At 38.3% G+C, this 21,256-nt stretch overlaps 1 protein-coding gene across 2 annotated transcripts; it reads left to right on the plus strand.

Annotated features, from left to right (window-relative positions):
• The first annotated feature begins 4,739 nt into the window (after positions 1–4,739).
• LOC105233274 (protein FAM107B) lies at positions 4,740–19,580 on the plus strand. 2 transcript variants are annotated; one of them, XM_049446583.1, is made up of 3 exons: positions 4,740–4,880; positions 15,670–16,063; positions 17,887–19,580. In XM_049446583.1, the coding sequence occupies exons 1-3, from the start codon at positions 4,877–4,879 to the stop codon at positions 18,149–18,151; spliced, it is 663 nt and encodes a 220-aa protein (XP_049302540.1). In that variant the 5' UTR covers positions 4,740–4,876; the 3' UTR covers positions 18,152–19,580. The 2 variants fall into 2 exon arrangements, with proteins under 2 accessions (XP_049302540.1, XP_049302539.1); XM_049446582.1 differs by lacking the exon at positions 4,740–4,880 and adding an exon at positions 5,118–5,814.
• Positions 19,581–21,256: the final 1,676 nt, after the last annotated feature.

The raw sequence follows: 21,256 nt of genomic DNA on the forward strand, positions 1-21,256 counted from the left end.
TGTGCCACTTGAGGGCTTAGCTGCGGTCAGAGTCATGATAAAAAATTAAAAATTTAATTAAGTTCCTACACTTCACTGAAATTAAACAAAAAATTATGTAATTTTAAAAATACTGACTATTTGTGTTGATCTGGTGATCAGCACTAATTCTTGGAGATTTATTTAAAATCCGTCGGACAAAAAACAGTTATATTAATGGATAATATAGTGTCCGATCGAAGCTTTTTTTTGTTGAATTAACAAAATGGAGGTCTCAAGAATCTTTTTTCTTTATTTTCGGGAAAAATCATTAGTTAATTGTTTGTCAAAAATCGATATTAAGAAAAGAAATTTTCGATCAGGGCACTAGTGTTTCATGTTTTTGAACAAAAATTGTATAAATTTCATTGAAATTGAAATCTACCGATCGGTTTACGAGTTACAGTGGTCACCAATTAAAAAAAGTGCTTCCGTACGATCCAGTACGCCCGCGAAACCTACCGGATTTACTTCAAACTTTTTGATAATATTTCTAAGATATTACGCTTTTAAAAAACGCAAAAAATAAAAAAAAATCGATTTTTTAATTATTTTTACCGATGACCTTCTAAAAGGCTGTCGCGGTATCAAAACACACTATCTCCAAAAGAAACTCACCCCAAAAATTTATGAAGGAAATATGTATTAAATTTTGGAGAAATTGCTTGTATGTAAGGCACACAAAAGCTAAGGAAACAGTCGTTGTATTTTTGCATGACTACCTACTGACTGCCGCCTTACCCCACAGTGCTTAAAAGCACATACATAGATCAAAACCTAACGTTGATCATCGTTCCAAACAACACAAGCTTTTTGCAAGTATTATTTCGTTCCAATTGGTCCGGTGGAAGGGTCACCTTTTCCACCTTGCTCGGGTTCGAAGCCGATCTGAAACGTCTGCGTGCTATAGGTCCGGCACCCGGCCATAGTGCGACTCTACATTGAACTGAATTTTCAACACTACCTGTCTTTAGATTTAAACCACAGCCTCAACAAATCTCCCCAAAAGGCCAAACCTAATGAGCAGATTGAAAAGAACACCCCGCTGTATCAGATTTAAGTCTTCGGTCAGACCTTTTAGATTGATGTTATCGATCAAAAAGTGACAACAGCTTTTGGTCATCGGTCATAAAATGCATTTTGAACAAAGATTAAATATTAAATTTTGTTTTAAACTTGGGAAAACGTTTACTGAAACATTTCAAATGATGAAAAAAGTTTATGGTAATCAGTGTCTATGCCATAGTAATTTGCATGAGTGGTTTAAGCGATTCCAAGAAGGTCGTGAGGACCTCTGTTACCACCGAAAAAGAGTCGTCTTCAGAAGTCAAAAATAAAGACAATGCTGATTTGTTTTTACGATTCCGAGGGTATTGTACACCGAGAGTTCGTCCCACCTGGCCAAACGGTTAATGCTGTGTTTTACCTTGGTGTTATGAAGCGTCTTTTGTCACGCATTCATCGTGCTCGACCACAATACCATGAGGCAGGGTCCTGGCGCCTGTTGCACGATAATGCGCCATGTCATCGGTCGACGCTTGTCACTGATTTTTTGACAAAAAACTCCATATTGACCATTAATTACTCACCCTACTCACCTGATGTGGCACCCTGTGATTTTTATCTATTTGGAAAACTTCATTTGCCCATCAAAGGACACTGGTTTCAGGAAAAATTACCTTAAACAATCATTTGGGCTAAATGAAGCACAAGGAAACTACTTTGAATAAAAAAATATAACTTTTTAAAAATATTAATTTTTTGTTGTTTTTTTTTTTAACAGTCCCGTTTCTTTTGCGACAGACCTTGTACAATGAACAAAAAGTCAAATAAAATTGACTCGAAATAATAGAAATTTTGGCATATTTTCTAAGAACATTTACTAACTACTATAGAATATAGCTGTCATACAGCTGATTGATCAAACTCTAGAGCTTGTATGAAAAACTTCTTTCATTGGCCAAAGTATTTCATGAAGTATTTTTAGTATGAATTATTAATCAAAACATCGCCACAACCTCGAACAAATCAAACAACTCGGACTACTAAAGCATATAGCTGACATACGAACCATCCGAGCCCCGAACAAAGTCTCGTATGAAAACTGAAGCAAACATTTTTTCTTGTTTTATATAAAAACAACTCCTCATTTCAACAAAGCGATGTATTATTCAAGTTCTTTTGGCAAATACTTATACGTAAATATAGAATATTTACCTTCATTAGTAGTTCATGCAGATAATTCGAGTCTAGTATTTACTTGTGCGCACTGGTAGCACTCTTAAGCTGCCAACCTAATTTTATTGTATACGAATTATGCCTGCTGACTAAGGAAAATGTATTTATAAACACTACTGCAGTTATTGACATGAATATGCCGAAAATACTCGTGCCACACTCAAATTACCCGCTGCTGCTCCACACTCTCCGAACGAGTACCTAACCGTTTCCACCGCCTTTGCCAACTCGCCCGGCTTTAAATGCACCATTACACTCTCACTTTTAATACCTTGGCAGGATTAACCGATTATGTGTAAAGGCTGAAAATGACTCCGAGCACTCGTGTACGGTGTTGTTGCATTTCGAAAATGCAGTGCCTAAAACTAGGCCAAACAATTCAAAGCATAGTTCCGATAAACACACAGCCAAACGTACGCACCTGTGTGTGTGTGTATTGCTGCATTTTCCGCCCCAATGCTGCACAACTGTTGCTAAATATAGTGCAAATTTATTATCAGCAACTACACAGTGGGACGTGCTTGCGTTTGTCGCGTTAATATTAGAAATATGTGTATATTAAAAATATTGTTCGACAAGATCAGTCATTAAAATAGGTAACACTTTAACCTAGCTTCATGTCTTCGAAAAATTCTAGACTCTTTTTAAAAAGGGAACAAATTGTTTATTGACGTGATAAATCGACAGTCTTCATGTATGTACCAACATCGCCTGATTTAAAAAATTCAGTTTCCACAAATTCCCTTTTAACAGGGAACATTTCTTCACTATTGGTAGAATAGCATTTCTAGGACTCCGACGCGTAATCCTATACTAATCTAATCCCTGAATGCTTCAAATATCAGATTATTTACCCCGTGCTGAGATTCGAAATGCATAATTGGCCACAGCTGGCTCAAGTAGAGTCTAGTCGAGAGGACCATTCGACCACTTTTGCGGCAATTATTAGCAAGAACTCACCGAATATGTCCTTCTTTTCGGGCTTGTCTGCGCAACAAGCGATCTCGACCCACAAAAAATAGTCCAACGGTATTAAATCAAGGATCGTTCACATCAACATCCCCCAATTCGTGCACGGAAAAATCATTAATTATGGCTCTGTTGCATTTCCTTTTGACTCCAACATTTTCTGAGACTTGATTTTTTGAAGGTATGCGAGCCAATGATTCCCTCTGCTGATAGAGTACACTAAACACTGACTTTTTGAGGATTTAACGGCGTCTTAACAATGGCAAAGATTTTCTTTGTTAACATACCATTCAAGCGAGAGTGAACTTCATTGTTGGACAAAATTTTCTTGAAAAAATCGGTTTTGGGCCCATTCACTGAACGTGCGACGAGCTGGATGGTCGTTCGTCGTCAATTTTTGCATGAGTTGGATTCAGTAAGCCTGCAAACTAAGACCCTTCCGCAAAATCTTCTATAAAGTGGGTGGGCACAGCTTCAATTGTTGTGGGTAACGGCGGATGAACTCTTTGGCGTATTTTTCGATACTCTGCTCCACATCAGCAATAGCCTTATTCGGGTCTTCTGCGGAACTCTACATCAACAATAGCGCCTTCGTTGCGTACTGGATGGCGTCTCTGAGGATGCGATTTATCTACTAGAGTAGAGTAGTGGTGCGAAACCGATCCATAGTTGCTCGAGTTACCGACTCTGTTGGGCGGTTATGTCGAACATATATGAGATGTAGCGCTCGATGAGTCACGTCATTATTTTGATATATAAATTTGCATCATTTGCCGACGTTGTTCCAAAGTGAGTTTATTCATTATGAAATGGAAAACCAAACTGAACATAAATCAAGTAACAGCTGTCAAAAAGACGAACTCCAAAAAAAGTATTGTCTGAAACGCACTACAATAGTTGTCATCGAAAAAAGTCCTTCGTCCAGGTCCTTAAGAATTGTATCTCAAAGACCTGTGTGAATATTCATGAAGATGGGTTGAGTAGTTCTCGAGAAATCTTCCTAACCGACTTCAAAAATATAGTTTCGAGAAAAACGCGTTTTAAGACGGCGCACTTAGCTAAGCTAGCCTCGAGCGCACAAGTTCTCAAGTCTGTAACTCCGAAACTATTACTCAAATCAACTTGAAAATTTAGGACAACATTCTAGAGATGTTGTAGAATTTAATAAGATAATACAAAAAAATCGATTTTTTGGAACCCGTAAACCCATGTAATCCCTAGCACTAGTTTACTAAGAGCTGTCATTTGACCACCATTTACACGCACTCGCACCACTGTGCGGCGCTGTGAAGTGTGCTTGCTGGAAATAGAAATAGCAAGGCATGAGGCTGCCGTCATTTAAGTATCGATTTTTGCGCCCACCTTGACGATAATGCGGCGCAGCGCAGCGCCACACGACTCGCAACAATTGCTGCAACTGCATGCAGCGCGGGGCATTCGGGCAGCATTCGTGCGCCTCGACTCTTGGCTTACGACACTGGTAGTGGCGGCAACATGTGGCGCCTCTCGGCCGTGTTTAAGTGTGACTTTGGCGTGCTCGGTGTCAGACGGACAGCTGCCAGCGGACGGACACAGCAACGTGCGGAAAGTGAAAACAACGGAAAGCCTGTGCAACACAAAGCACCAAATGAATGCAGGCAAATAGAGGCGTATGTGTAAGGCTTAAATAGAATATGGTAGAATAAAATAAAAATGGAATGAATGTTAAGTGTAAAGCAGATAGTGTAACAATTGGAACAACAAAGTGTCAGGCGGCTTGTGACAATGACAAGTGGGGGCAACGGCGCTGTACACACGTAACAAAGCAGCGCTAAACTGCTAAAGGAAGCTTGCTTGCTGCCGCCGCGGCGCATCGTTGTCGTATCTGTTGGCGAATCAGCGCAGAAGCGCCGAGAATGGCGTTTGCAGTGGCCAAGTTGCAGGCAAAGCTGCGGCAGTGGGCAACAAAATAGGCAATCGCATTGATTAATCGCACACGCTGACAGTATTTGAATATTGAACTCGTGTTTTGCGCGCGGCAACAACTTCATTAAAGCAAAATAAAATAAAAAATTAATTATTTCAATAAAAAAGTGCAAACAAAAAAAAAACAAAATATCACACAGTCATTCAAATTCAATTAAACCCGTTGCTTAATTCAGTTAGCAAAATCGATTGGCAACGGCCGCACAGCGGCATTCAATAAGCCGCGACACAAGCACGCGGCGCGACCAGTCAGACAACGGCATTTTGCGTGGCCAAAGCATAAACGTGCAACGCATTAGTTGTTATTATTTGTGTAATTGGACGTGCTAATCACATTTTTGTGGCTCCGAAATTGAAACGTAACCGTGTGATTTTATAACAGCAGCCGCGACACGCTTAAACAACTTGCCACTTAGCATTGCAACCAACAGTGGCCGCGTCCAGCGTTTCCACGGCGCTTAAACCATAATCAAAGACGTTAAAAATAATCATAAAAATACGCAAAAAGTAAACACTAACGCCGAAAATAAATTGAAAAATTGAAAAGTAATTCAGCCAGGCTAATTAAAATGAGTCGCACGCACATCTCGTCCGGCATAATGAGCCGCATGCGAGTTTTCGAAAGTGAGTGCAACCGATTTGCGTGCTTTTCGTAACCACCGCTATTGCTGTTGTTGTTGCTGTTGTCGTTTAGTTACATTTGACATGTGTTCGGCCACATTTTTGCTTATCATTGTTTTATTGGTTACAAAACGAATTTCACTATTTGTTTTTGTATTTCAGTCATTTTGTAACTCAATCAACGCCTCCGGCTTCAAAGCCACTGAAATTAGCCAAAATTGTGGTCGACTGCGGCACGGTCACAACCAAAGGAGCGAACTCTTAAAATAGCTTTCGAATTTCCCCAAAAAGTGTTAATTACTTAAAAGCCATGCGATTTGCAGCGTCATTTAATTAAATCGATTTGCTTAAAGCAGAAAAAATTACATAAAACAACGGTACTTATTGCACAACACAGTGTTATTGTTCATGAGTGAGGAAGTGGTGTGTGAGTTGTGAGGTTAAACCGTTTGGTGGTTGTTGCATGTGGAAACTTTGATAACGGTTAATTTTTAAAATATTCGTACAACTACTGTTATTTCATATTTAATGCAGCTTAGGTCAGATTTCCAGCGAAGTTTATAACAACTTGAAGAAAAAATATACACATACATATGTATATAAATGATCAGCATTATGAGCTGAGTTGAATTAGCCATATTCGCTATACATTGTGACAAAAAAGTAGACGGATATTGAAACTAAAACCCAAAATATTTAATTATTTATCAATATTTATTTTATCGCCCTCGAAGTAGGCCCCACCAGATGTAATAAACTTATGCTAACGATTTTTCCAGTCCCCGAAACACTTTTCATAAGTATTTTTTGGCATGACCTTCGGCGAATTTTAATTTAACTCTTCGATCTCGGCTGAAAACGGGTTCCATGGAGAAGCAAATTCAGTTTGGGGAGCAAGAAAAAATCACATGGGGACAAATCTGATGAATACGCTGGTTGATCGCTGATAGTCATTGCGTTTTTGGCTTAAATTCCGTCACAATCGTGGCTCGATGCGATGGTGCATTATCATCGTGTAAAATCCATGAACTGCTCTTCCACAATCCCGTCCGTTTTTGGCGGATGTGCTCAGGAAAGCGTCTCAATACGACCAACTAGAACTCCGTATTGACCGTCTGTCCCTCCGAAACAAATTTACGATGAGCCAAGTCTCGAATATCGAAAAAAACAATGAGCTTCACCTTGATTTTTGAGCGGCCTTGGCCTGGTTTATTTGGTTTCGTTTCGTTTTTTTTCTCTACATTCCAATCATTGTTAACTTGTATGCATGTCAAACTCATAAAGCTATGTCTAATTAGCAGTTACTTTACTCTCCAATATGGGAATGTGGGAATTGGAATTTACACGATCAAGCATGTCCAAAGAGATCTGTTTACGGTGATCTTTAAAAGTAGAGTAAGAACGCGTTTCATACTCAAAACATGTATAATTCAAGCGGACTCGCGAGAGATCTTCAAGATATCCTTCACTTTTTAATATTTTAATCAGTTGAAGCGGTCGAAGATCGTCCAGAATTGGCAATGTCTTCAACGATCTCTCTACTTTCTTTACAGGCTTTGTACCACTCGTAGGCTTGTGTCTTTGATAAGACTGAAACACAGTTAGCCTTTTCGGACATTCGGAATTATTTCGCACACGAAATTTTGTTGGAAATACAAAATTTGAGACAAATTCTTTGTTCCATATATTTATACATTGTAAAAATAGCAACACATTTCGTAAGGACACTCCTACCAACTTAAGAAAATACATTGTTTTGAAATATCATTTAACCGAGGAATTTAATTACAGCTTCCGGCTGCATTTTTTCCAATATTTAACTAGTACCGTCAAGATCAATCTCCTTTTTATGTTATTAGAAATGCAACTGTGTTGAACGTTTTTTCGTATTTTAAATTTTTTATAATAAATTTCATCAAAGCGATTTAAAATAAGGTTCTGATTAACATTACTGGTTAGTAAAGTGTTTCTCTAGTGCTTGTTCTTCGAAGCAGCGAACAACCCAAAACCGCAGCCCGAATCAGATGATACGACCTATCTTATGAGAGTGCAATGTAAATGATTAGCCAACACCGTTTCTACCGCCCGCTTTACCGTACATTACCGTAGAATTTCACAAGATTTAGATTTTTCCCGTAGAAACGAGTCAGCTGATTACTCTCTCACAACGCAGGCTTGCCAGTCTCGAGATACTGTAGTAATTATAAACATTGTCTTCAATATGTTTGAAATTTTCTTAAACTAACTCGAAATCAGATTCGAATGCTACTATTTATAAATAATATAAACTATTTTTAATAGGTTGATTTCAGTTTTGATATTTTATATTATGAAAAATTGTAATTGAAAAGTACAAAAACTATGTATGCGTGTTGAGCAATGGCAACATTGTTCAAATGAAAACAAAAGAGAACATCTGATCTTTACGTTGCTACTACGGGCTCAACTTTTGACAAATTTTGCTCGCTACGGGCGGCAACTAAGGAAGGGAGGAGCGGAATTTGTTCGTGTTTCTGCTATTAGGCATGACTTTTGTATTCTCGTAATGTTATTGCAACAAAATTACTGAAGTTCATTAGATAATTACAAAAATATTTATAAACAAAACAAGAAAACATAAATTTTCTGAATTCGGCACGCTAACCCTCATGGTTTGACCTTGTAATTTGTTAGTTGTCATATGTGTATGTGAATATAAGACGAATCAAATATTGAATTTTTTTCAAGATCAGCGGAATCTTTGGTATAAAATTCGTAAACTTTGAATTTAGATTTATGAGCATAAGTCGTTCGTGAGTTATAGCGTCGCAAACATGGAGCAAAATAAAGAGAAAACACGCATATTTAAGCCGTTGTGACTGTATTGGGAAAGATTAAATCTTCTAGGTCCCGGAATTTATTTAAGTAGTGATACTTCCTAAAAAAATAGATATATGCATAGTCTTGCTGATAAGTGCTAGAAAAGTAGAGGAAAGTATATCTCTCACCCTAGAGTAATGTGAGATTCATTCACAGCCACAACTACAGTATCTGTGAGTAATAATAGACTCAAGGCTCAAATTAAAGCGATTATAAAGCGAATAAAAGCCTAAACGCCCTATCAAATAATGAAAGAAAATAAACACTGCGTTCCTATCAGCCGTTGATCTTTACTCGCAAGGGTAATAAGATCGGTTGTATTACATGTGGCTCCAATATGAATCCAGGTGCTGGCATTAAAGCATATGCCAGACAAATAAGCACGCGTACAGGCTGTCGGCACTAACAGTTATCAGTGCTTTTCGAACAATATCAGGCGATGCTGCTGAAGTAATGGCCAGTTGCCCATTTGAATCCAGGTTGGCGAATACGAGTGAGTTTAGAAGTTATCAGCGAAGAGAGAGTCAAAAGAGAAGGGAGAGTCAAAAGCTTAACAACATGGTAGTTGCGGTGACAGACCTGACTCAAAGGACGGTGGATCCACTGACTGATTCCGGACATCCATTCGTAAATATACGGACGACATGGGGATCAATACTTCCATTTAACACAGATACTAAGTGGTCTTGACTTTTTTAAAAGCTACCTGTACAGATTTCCAAACTGGAAAGCAGCGAAGCGGCAGCCTCTATCATGACGAAACTGAGACATATAGAGCAGATTAGGCGTCTGTCAGTCCGTAACGTAGAGTATATTTATTTTAGCTCTCCCACGAAGTAATACTTAATCAATTGGTTCCGTAGGAGAGTCTGGAGTTGTTTCGAGTGATCTCTTCTGATAGACGAAACGGAGACCATTTCAACAAATCAAAGATTATCAAAATTATTACAGTCGGTCTCGAATTAAATAGATTGATGTATGAAATATTATAATTCCGAAGATACTAGTTGAACTCTGTTTCTTAGCCTATCTCGAGATGTTAACCGTTGTGTGATTTTAGTGAAAAATTCCAGAAAGAAAATGGTTATCATATTGTAATATAGATGCTTTGACGTAGAGAAGCGGTAGAAAATGGTCAAGCAGTATACAAGGGCAATATTGGGCAATCTTCGACTAAATAGAATAGAGTTATCGGTTGCTGCAGTAATTTCGAGTCAGAGTCACATGTTTGTGAGAGATTACGCCATTGAATAAAGCGAGAAATGGTTAGAAAAAGCATCGGTACACAGACTTTACTACATACGAAAATTTAAAAGGACGAACCAAACAACTTTTGATCGTTTTTCTTGTTGTTATAAGTTTAGTGAATATTGAAACATCTTTATGAAGAGAAAATCCAAATCAGAGAAATTTTAACTTGAACAGCGAAAACTGACTTTCAATTACTAACTTAATAAGCTAACTAATATCAAATTGCATGATCAGCTTATCGCTTCAGAAAACTTAAAGTGCCACACTCATGCCCACATCATGCCCTGGTATATCACCGGAGGGCAATTAACCCCTTTTTAGGTGCCAAACAAGCCGTGTCGTTGCAGAATTATCAAACGAGAAATCAACAGTTCGACACAACTAAGTAGATTTACAACTATACATATGTATGTACATATGTATATGAGGAGGTTTCTTCGTAGCATAAGTGGCTATCAGCGAACTCGCAAGTCATTAATAAAAGTTCTTTGGTGTTGTTTATTGTTAATGTAAGCATGCAAGGCTGCTGATTGCTCAATAGGTCACGGCGCTGAATGAGTACGAACACTGAATAAAAGAAACCCAAAGTGGAACTCCAAAAACAGGTTGCAGAGAAACGTCAATTAAGCGCGTAAACACTGCAGACGCTAAGCGTTTTGTTTGCGAAATTTCTCCAAAAATAAAAATAAAACAAGAAAAAAAAAGGTTAAGTTCGGCTGCAGCGTAGATATAATACCCTTCACAAAGAACATATTTGCTATACCAGAAATATCTTTTGTTCGGTTGTTGTTGTTGTTGTAGAGATCTGTCGAGTTGACAGTCCTTGGTCGGACAAAAATCCAGGTACATTCCGGTTACGTAGACCCGACTGTCATGGACACGGAGATTTGATTTTGTCCGGTCGGCTTGTATGGCAGCTATATGTTATAGTGATCCGATCTGAAAAATTTATTTGAAGATAGTGCCGTTGCTTTAGGAAAACAATCCATGCTAAATTTTGTGAAGCTGTCTCATCAAATAAAAAAGTTTTCCATACAAGGACTTGAGTTTGATCGGTCAGTTTGTATGTCAGCTATATGCTATAGTTGGCCGCTCTGTCAATTTTTTTTTTTAATATTTTAAATTATTGCTTTTTATATCAGTCTGTGCAACAGTTTCGTGAAGATATCTTGTCTAATAAAATGTTTTCCCTATAAGAACTAGCTTCCGACCATTCAGTTTATAGACAGAAAGAAGGCTCTGGCTAGATTGACGTAACTTGTCATGCCGATCATTTATATACATATATATTTATAGGGTCTCCAACTTCTGGGTGTTCAGGGTATAATAATTAAATGAAAAAAAATTGTCGAAAACAAACTCATAAAGCCCAAAAGCTAAGAATACTTCGGGCCAGCGAATTTGTAAACAAGCTGTAAGCGCTGTTAATATGTTCGGCCATACTACACGACCACAGGCGCTGAGCATTATTGCACACACACTTCAAGCTAGTTAACATTTCAGCCAGCGGCGACGACTTGTAGCTCGTTAACCCGAACATTTCAGTGTCAGTTGGCGCGATGTTTTCGAAATAGTAAAATAAAGCAGCGAAATAACAAATGAACAATAGAACGTGATGCCTCTAATGCGAGAAAGGCTTATGCGAATGTGAAATTCCAACTAATTTAGTAAACTTTAGACGCCTTTGTTGCTGCCTTTGTGGGCCACTTCAGTGTTTTATACGCGTAGAGCTCGGCAGCGGCACTCTTTTTGTTCTGCATTAATTTGATGCGTGAAAATATGGGTTAATATGACGGCTGATAGCTGTAATATGTATGGCAATAGAATAGCGGTAACAATTGTTTGAGGTTGATGCCGTTGTATTGGCTGCTGCTGTTGTCGCTTTTGTAGTGTCTTCCGCTGTCGTCAGGTGGCACATGGCGGCGCAGTGTGATGAGTCTGAAAAAGAGAGTGCTACGCGGACCATGACTCCATACACTTACCTACATACATATGCAAGTACTTATCAATGTATATAGTAGCGATGTATATCATTGCTGAGAAGCATGTCATCTTCTAGGTGCCTTCTGCCGTTTGCTGCATTCTAACAGTGCCGCGGCAATTATGGCAAACGCCAGCGCGCTGAGCATCAGCAAAACTATTAAGTTATTTTCCTAAGTACTCACCCAGCCGCAAATATGCGGCCCAGTGTTCTTCGTTCGTACTTTCTTTGGACTCGTCGCTGCATTTGTGTTCTGTTACAATGGTCGCTGCCATGTCTGCTATTAACCTTAATCTATCTGCGATACGCTCGTAAGAATATTTGACTTTTGTGTTTGTGACAAATGTGGCAAGGTATTTGTTGCACTATGGCATGCGTTATGCAGGCACAAGTACTTTGCTGCTCCGGTAGTCTACTTTTTGTTTCAATTATCTTTTAACGCTGGTTTGTTTTCCTTTTTTCTTCGCTACAGCAGCTTGTAATTTGCGGTTGGTTTTTCAATGCCCTTGTAAGCTTTCTTTCATGCACATCATTGGTTGTTGTTAGTTAAGTTAATATAGATCGATGGTATGTCAGGAACGAAACTTGGAAATAAAGATCTAAAAGAAGAAACTGCTTATAATACCAAGATCGAAACTTGGAAATTGATAAAGATACTGATAATTTGACAATATGAAAAGATATTTGATCTTCCTCTTCTGAACTTCCTTAGGTTAGCTTAGATTAATCTGGTAGGTCAATAAGACCAGTTTGGTACTTTGCGATACCAGATGAATTTCACTTTCTAATTCCAAGAGGAGTAGTTATCGTTTAGGATGCCTGCGCTTGACGCAAATTTGAACAGACTCTGCGGCCTCACTGTCGATACCTCCTACCGTGTATCATACTGTGAGAACCCCAGATACTTACAGCGTAGTCTTGCTATTCCGAGAGAAATGCACCAGAGATGCACCATTGTTTCTCTGGTGCCCTGCTCTAAACATTTCCTGCAGTCTTCTCGATCTGTCAGCCTCATTATTCTGGCGTGTGCCGTCACCAGACAGTGACCAGTTAGTATTGCGATCATAGAGTCGCTTCTATCGAGTACCATCAGGAATTTTGTTTACTTACTTCCGTCCTACCATTTTACATATGACTTTTGCAGTCTTGCACCCAGATAGGCTACAAAATTTGATTTTCTTCACCATGTTTCTGTTGAGATCGTCCTATAGACAATGCCCAAACATCCTTAGTTACACTTACTTGGCTCAGGATATAAAAAATAGAAGTCAAAAATCCTTCTATAAGGCATAAATTTGTTATGTCTCTGAGTAACCGAGTATACTTTGCTAATTATCGAATACCTCGAAAAGTATTTGTCGGATTTATTGCGGATTTCTAAGATATTATGGTTGCATGTTTGAAAAAGCCTAGGCTCATTGTGCTGACGCTTGGTAACCAAATTAAGTCTTATACAGCAACTCAGTGAATTCGGTAAATTACTACAATTCTTTCCACTCCTGTTGTCGCTTAAGTTGGAGCATTGGGTGCCTTGGAATATATCCCATCTCATCCGCAAAATAATGTTCTAGCATCCCATCAACCTCCGCGCATATGCTGCATTTCTCCGTATCCACTTTTCCGGTTTTGTAAAGGTGGAAACTTAAGGATAGGTGCCCTGTGATGACCCCTACAATATAGCTAAGTTTCCTTTTGCCTAGAAGTTTAATATTTTTGGTCTGTCCACCGTAATCATTAGTTCATAGTAAATTTGTGTTATGCTTAGTTGCTAGTGTTCCAAGACCTGAGGTGTTATTCTAGGGTCCATTGCTTCAAACAACCATTGAAGGAGCTGAATGGTCTGTGATAGCTTGGAGGAATTGTGTTCCCAGCTGACTAGGTTCCCACATGGTATTAACCGAGTTACATACTGAGAGTCTAGTTATTGAAGCTATGCACTGAGGATTGGATGAGACCATATATGCTCTGTAACATTACTTATTCTCATGCAAATTCATGTATTGGGTAGTCGAAAAAGTCTTTTCGTATTTCTAATCAAATTTCAACTTATTTTTTATATTTCTAATGAACTTTATTGAGCCAAATGTGTACCATTTTTTTGCGTTGGATACATTGTTTCATCAGTGTAAAACTTTTCTGGTTTCTCGGCGAAAAACTGCGACAATTAATTTTCACAGGCTTCTCTTGATGTCAACTTTAATCCACTAAGTTCTGCATTGACCGAAACAAATCAAAACTTCCCAGCGAAGCTCTCCCAGATTTTGCCGTGTTCAAAGGTGTGTGTGGTCTAGCGTTGCCCTGATGGAAGACGAAGCCTTTTCTGTTGATCAGTTCTGGCAGTTGTTTTTCGATTGCTTGCTTCAATCTCATGAGTTGTTGACAGCAAAATGTAGAATCAATCGTTTGACCAGGCTGGAATAGCTCATAGTGCATGATTCCTTTCCAATCCCACCAAACACTCATTCGAGGCGTCAATCCTGGCTTTGCGACATTTGTTAAGCTGCACGACCCTTGGACTATGATCTTTTTCGCAGAATATTGTCGTATTTGTTCCACTTTTCGTCTCCTGTTACCATTCGCTTCGGAAATGATTCGATTTTATCATTTCGTTCCAGCAAATAATCGCAAATGTTAATTTGGTTCTTTACATTTTTCACTGACAATTCAAGTGGTACCCAAACATCGAGATTCTTTTTGTAGCCAGGCTCTTTTAAATGGTTCAAAACCATATGATGATGAGTGTTAAGTTCCTAGTCAATCTTTTCCATAATTTCATCGACTTTTTCGATGAGAGCGGGGTGCATCTTTCATATCAAAATTTCCAAAACGGATTCCAGATGATCGTTTCCGTAAACTTCACAAATTTCATTGGTGGTGCACACCTCCCTGAAGAAAGCTGCACTGCGGAACAGTACAGCTACTGCTAACATGATGGCAGCCTCCTCTATTTGAAAGACGTTACAGGGGTCTGGCAGTCTGAAACTATATTCGATAGAGAGTTCTCGACATAAAACTTCATAAATTCTATATACTAAGCCCTATCAATTGTGTCTCTCTTCTACTGTATTTGTCTATACCATTTGGCATTCAATGCGATCGGACTAATTGTTATTAATAAAAATATTTGTATTTTCTATTCTGTATATTCTTCACTCAAATCTCCAAAAGACTACTCCCACTTCACAATCAGTAATCAGTTGGACGTCCGCTCTTTTAAGAAATCGCTATTGTTGGCGGCAATTGTTCGGAAAGTGCTGACAATTGGTGTTTCAATTGACATTCAACCAGCTTCCATGGTGTCAAGAGCGACACCAAATACAAAAATACAAAGTAAAAATATAAAGAAGCGCAGAAATGTTGAAGAAATGTAAAAACAAAAATATAAATAAATAAAAGGAGAGAAGAGAAGTCAATTACTTTTGTTACATTTTGTCAGCTCGTTTCGCTTTTGTCATAAATCATTGACTCCAATATTGATTAGCCTTGCTTCTTGTGATCTTACTCGGCGGTCACTGCCGCTATGTAGACCTTTTAAAGCAGTAATATGCCCACTTGTTTGGTAAAAAGTGGCCGCGATGCTCAGTTTTTGTTGCTTTTGTTCCATTTTGCTGAACACCGCGCATTCCAGGGCATTTGAGTAAATTGTACGAAGCTGTAAATAAACGCCGCTTTGTGTCGCTCTTTGCACAACAACAAATTTCAAGTAGAATTCTTAGTTACAACTTAATTTTTAACCATTTTCTTGCCTTTTCTGTACTTTCTTGCAGGCACAGATTCTTCAGCTTCCATTACCGACAGTCCGAAGAAACGCTCAACAACAGCAACATCGGCGGCAACGTCTTCACAAGATTCACCTATAATATTGACAGCACCATCGTCATCGTTAGCTTCGTCGACTTCGGAGAAGATAGTGCTACGGGAACCTGAATCCATACCGACCGCTGAGCCAGATTGGTTCGAAAATAAACGAAAGGCGATTAGCAGCGCACTTGCAGCGAACGAACGCACTACAACAACAATAACAATGATGATGTCGTCGCCACCGCCGGGAGTACAAAAAGATGCGGACGGACTTATACTGCCCAGAAAACTGATAAATCCCTGTTTGGAATCAAATGAACGGCAGCAGCTGCATCGAGAGCTGAAATTCAACACTAAAATGTGAGTCCACATTATATAACTTCCATACATTTGTATACTCGTAGTAAGTATTTACATTTCGTAAGAGACCCTATAGATTATACGATTAGCATGTCGTTGTCGATTTAGTCGTTCCCGTCTGTCTGTCGATCATAAACAGAATCTTGTGGGAAAACTTCAGCATTTGACAAAATATCTTCCCGAAACTCGGCATGGATTATTGTCATGCCACTTAGTGCTCGTATTGCTGCCCTAGCTGGAAAGTGTATTGCTGCTAAAGTTGCTATCAGGCTCTGAGAGTCTGGGTTCCTAAAAGAACATGGCTCTGAACACTCGGAAATTCTTACTCACTTTGACTTCATACCGGATCAGTTGGATCATGGAGTCGCTAACTCTACCCATATACCGGCGAGGGAGCTGTGGGTGGTTAAAAGCCGTTGAAGGAGAGGTACAGTAAGCTTCTTTACAGTTCGGCCAAAGCTTGGAGGGATGAAGCTTTCCATCAACTACATTTTCAGACTTCCTGACTATTGCAGTGTTTTCCAAGCCAAGGTTGCAGATAATAAGGTATCACTAGATCTATCTGGAGTGCAGTCTTCAAAGAAGTGACCATCCACTCAGGTAGCAAAGCGTTACGGTTGATCAATAAGTGCCTAACCTAGCATCGAGTGCCTTTGTGATAAGAATGGTATGGTTGCGGGATTGCTGAAAACGGTAAAGCTGGCGAGCTTGCAAAAAAGGCACCATAGAACCATAAAATAGGAGCGGATCGGTGGTCCCGTATCCTATTGTGTTCTATTAATGAATAGCTGGGAATGTCTGAAGCTTGATCAGAGCTGGGTCACCATTGGTACATGCGCTGTCACAAAAGCCTTTTGGCCCAATATCGATCCCAAGAGATCTAGTGATCTTTTTGACCCCAATAAGGCTAGCCTCTCCCTAGTTTTGGGGCCTTTAACGGGCAATTTCCCTATTGACGCCTACGCAGTAAGGCTGGGAGTCCTACCAGACGTTAAGCATTATGAAATAAGAGGAGATGGAAACAACTGCACATCCTTCTTAACTGTCCCGCGTCTGTGAGGTGAAGACTTAAGCGCTTTGGAGCGCCGGGAATGGATATTAAACGCCGGTGAAACTTTGTATTGGCTTGTTCTTTTCTATGGCTTCACAAAGAACTACATATAGCAGTCCACGTGCGATCTTTGATCAGCCATCTAACCTAACCCTAAGCTATTGCCAAAAGCAACGATATATTTTCAAAAAAATTGTCCAGATCGCACCACCATAGCATATAGCTACTATAGAAACTAATTGATCAAGACCCAGCCCTTGTATAGAAGACTTTTGTATTTGACGAGGTATGTTGCCGAAATTTTATATGGATTAATGTCCAAAGCAACAGTATAGTCTCCGAAGGAACTGTTCTGATCGGACCCCTATCGACAGAGCTCCTGAAAAACCTTTTTATTTGACGAGATATTGGCGTGAAATATTGTCCAAGGCAATAGAAAAAATTCTGAAGAAATGATTTGGCTAAAAAAACTATTAATAAATAGATAAACTTAACAATATTAGCACTGGGTGTTCTCAAAAATTTGGAAGGGAGAAGTAAAAGCAGTGTCGACGATCTTTACAAAATTGTTTTGCTTGTTTGTCTGTCGTTTTTGTGAAAAATATTTTGCTGCTCATATCAGTTAATAGTGTCTTATTAGTCCTTTCCAAAGGTCATTTGTATACCACTAACAAAAACAGAAGCTTATGCTACGTTTCTTATATAAAATATTTTCTTCAGACTCTTATAAAACGTTTATTCTACTCTCTCTCTCTCTCTCTATTCCTTATAGGGGCAAAAGTGTGCTAAATCAGAAATCCGAACTGCAGCGCGCATACGAGAAGCAACGCGAACGGCAACAACGCCAACAGCAACAGGAGGATCTCTCACCCACCGCCGGCCTTAAAGCTGAACTGAATCGTGTGATAATGGAGCGTGCGCAGAAGCACGAACGCCAGGAGGGCGACGAAGACGAGGAGGACAAGCAATATGTGAATCCGGAATATTTGAATGCGCGAGCGAAACTGCGCCAACAACGGGCGAGCGAGCTAAAATAGATGGGGGCGATGGGAGGGAGGGAGTGAAAACCAAAAACAAAAACAAAAAACATACAAACAACAATACAGCACCCGCGCATTCAACAACAACAAACAGAAAATAAGAGAAAAGAACTTCAACGCCCCCTTCTTTGCTTAACCTAATAAGTTTGATTGCTTTACGAATAAGTTTTCCCATTTTATGTTTATAGAAGTCTACTTTTTGGCGTGTAGTGTAGTATTTGTGTCGAAGTTGGACTTTAGTCGAAATGTTGGAGGCAACTTTTGTTATTTTGCGTACATTTTGAGTTAACGCACATCACTTTTTGAAACAACAACACTTTTTAGCTTAAAATATTCGTTAATTCGCTTTAATAGAATCTTTAGTGGTATTTGTTCGATATGACCGACCCATGTACGCAGACATGTTTATGTTTGTATGTATGTGTGTCACATATCAATATTTGTAAATTAGCATAATTTTGTTTTTATTCTTGTCGAGCTTAAATGTAACATTTCTAATCCATAAATTTTAATTGTTAAAGTGATTGGGGAGCGGACCCTCAAGAAATATTTTAGACCTAAAGTACTTTTCTTTTCAAATTAGAGACGAATTTCGGGCTTTAAGGCATATATAACCCGTTTATCACCTGAATGACGATTTCACATTTCTTTTTGTTTTTTTTTCACTAATTTTCGCTAAATTACAGCTTCTTTGCCTAAGTATATGCAGTCTTATTCGAATCTCTTCCCCAGCTTCTTACGTTGCCACTTCACAGACCCTCAAAATGTGCTATCAATCATCAGTGTATCTAATTATATGACGTATGGTGAAATTCAAATGAAGAAATGATATTATTTTTATACATGAAAACCCATTTAACATAACTGTATTTGTAATATTAATTAATAGCATATAATTGTACTGTATTATATTGTATTTGTAGTGGAACTCTAACGTATAAACCCTTTAACAAAACGCCACTCTGTAAGAAACCACACAACTCATGACCCTGTGTTAAACCTTTAACTAAATATAAAAAGAAAAACAAAAACATAAACAAAAAAACATAAAACATAAAACAAATTTAAATAAGTTAAATAACGAGCAACTGTTAAAAGAGACTACCTTAACGATTGTAATAATTACTCATATTGACTTAACTTACGAGTGTATAAAGCAAAAAGTGAAATTATAACGGTGTAAAACGATAAAAAATAACTGTAAATGTTAAATGCAATGGAAAGGTCTGACAAGCGAAACAGGGAGGTAAAATATACTAAATAAATACATTAAAAAACAAAAACGTTGAAAATAGAGTGTAAAGGGATATATAAAATCGTTCTTTAAAAACAAAACAAAAACAAATAAAATCAATAATTGTATGAAACGTAGATAATACTTATAAAATTAGTTTTAAATAAATTCTATTGTAGTAAAAAGTTAAAATGCAATTTTCTTCAATCACTAAAGGTGAAAAGCGGAGAGGTAAGTTACAGATATCAGTTACACAGGTGAACAATAAATTTTTTGGCGCATGAGTTTCATACACCTATGGACAAAAAATAGTAAGTCTTTGTTCATAATTTTATAATACTTAATTTATGCTTCGAAATCTATGTCGTTCCCCTCAGAGTATTCCTCCTTGGCTCCAATGCACTAGTGCCAACGTCCTTACCAAGCTTCAAAACAAATGTTCAAGTTAATTTACGGAATTGTCTTCAATGCCACAAGAAGCTAAATCAAGTGACTACGATGATGCCAGCACGATTTTAGTTGAAATTTGGCGACCACTCACGAAGAATCAATGTAGTATGCTACGGTACATTATCATTGTGAAAAAACAAAGATTTGTCGGCCCGGTAGTGGTAGTCGGAAAGCATTGCTTCACAGACGCTAGCCCTACGCTGTTTTTTTCGAAAAAATTTCGTAATTTTGGAACTAATCGTGCTTTTCTTTACTTAGGCTCAAATGGTTTTCACTTATCCTTCCGTTATACCAACGAAGGCAATAAGATCTCCGACTTTTAATCGTCGATTCTTAAGCACTAATTGCTTTATTTCATTGACGTAGTGTTCATCAGTTGTTTTGTACAAATCAGAAACACTTGCTCGCGACAAACATTGAAGGTCTTCTCCAACATTGGTCCAACGTGGTAAGCAATTATCGATTCTAAAACTATATTAACGTCGCCATTGCATATTGAACTGGGTCTTATTAAAAAAGTTTTAAAGACTCTTAATCATGACTCTATCATATTTGAAGAATTGTTTTTCAAAGTATTCAGAAGCGAAAATAAAAGCTGAAATCTTGGTAGGTATATTTCACATAAAAAAATGTAGATTGTGAAGTTTGAAGGCAGTAAGGTTTGGTTCTCTGGAAAGGCTGACAATTTCTCAGTCATCGGATATAGCATGTCTCTAAAGATGAACATGTTATATGCTTATTTAGATAAATTTAAAGATAATATGGGAGCTTATTCGTAGAACAAAGAGAGATATAATGGAATGAGGCGCTACCAGAATGCAGAAAAGCAAATGTGGAACTAGAAATAGGCTATTTATATCCCGCGTGTCATAATTCTGTAAACCAGAGCTATTGGCTGTTTAAGTATGAATATACTATATGCATACATATAAACGGAGCTAGGAATAGTAGGGTCCGGCTTACCAGAAAAATATGCTATCAGAGTTTCTCTAAGGGAAGTATTGGCACAATTCTACCCCATGTTGGCAGACAGGCATACTATGTATGTATTATCAAAAAAACATTATCCCTCAGTTTTCATAATATATTTCACAGATTGACCGATAATTTCGGTAAAAAAAAAGTTAGCTAAACGCACTAGGGTCCACATATTCGGAATATGTGGGCTCGAACAGTTACAATCCGATTTGGATGATTTTTAGTTTATACAGTTAATTTTTAATTCCGATATATTCACTGTAGCTTAATTTGTGAAAGAATCATGTGGAATTTATAAACGTGTTATGAACAGAATTCGGTTGAAAATGATCGAGTGGGACCAGAGGTAGGGAATTTTACCAAAAGGAGGACGGTGACATGCCCGTTGTCCAATTATGTTACGGGCTACTATTAAACCTTTTCGTGCCATATGGGTGTAT

This window comes from Bactrocera dorsalis, chromosome 1 (assembly GCF_023373825.1).
Source record: "Bactrocera dorsalis isolate Fly_Bdor chromosome 1, ASM2337382v1, whole genome shotgun sequence".
Classification (NCBI taxonomy): Eukaryota; Metazoa; Arthropoda; class Insecta; order Diptera; family Tephritidae; genus Bactrocera; species Bactrocera dorsalis.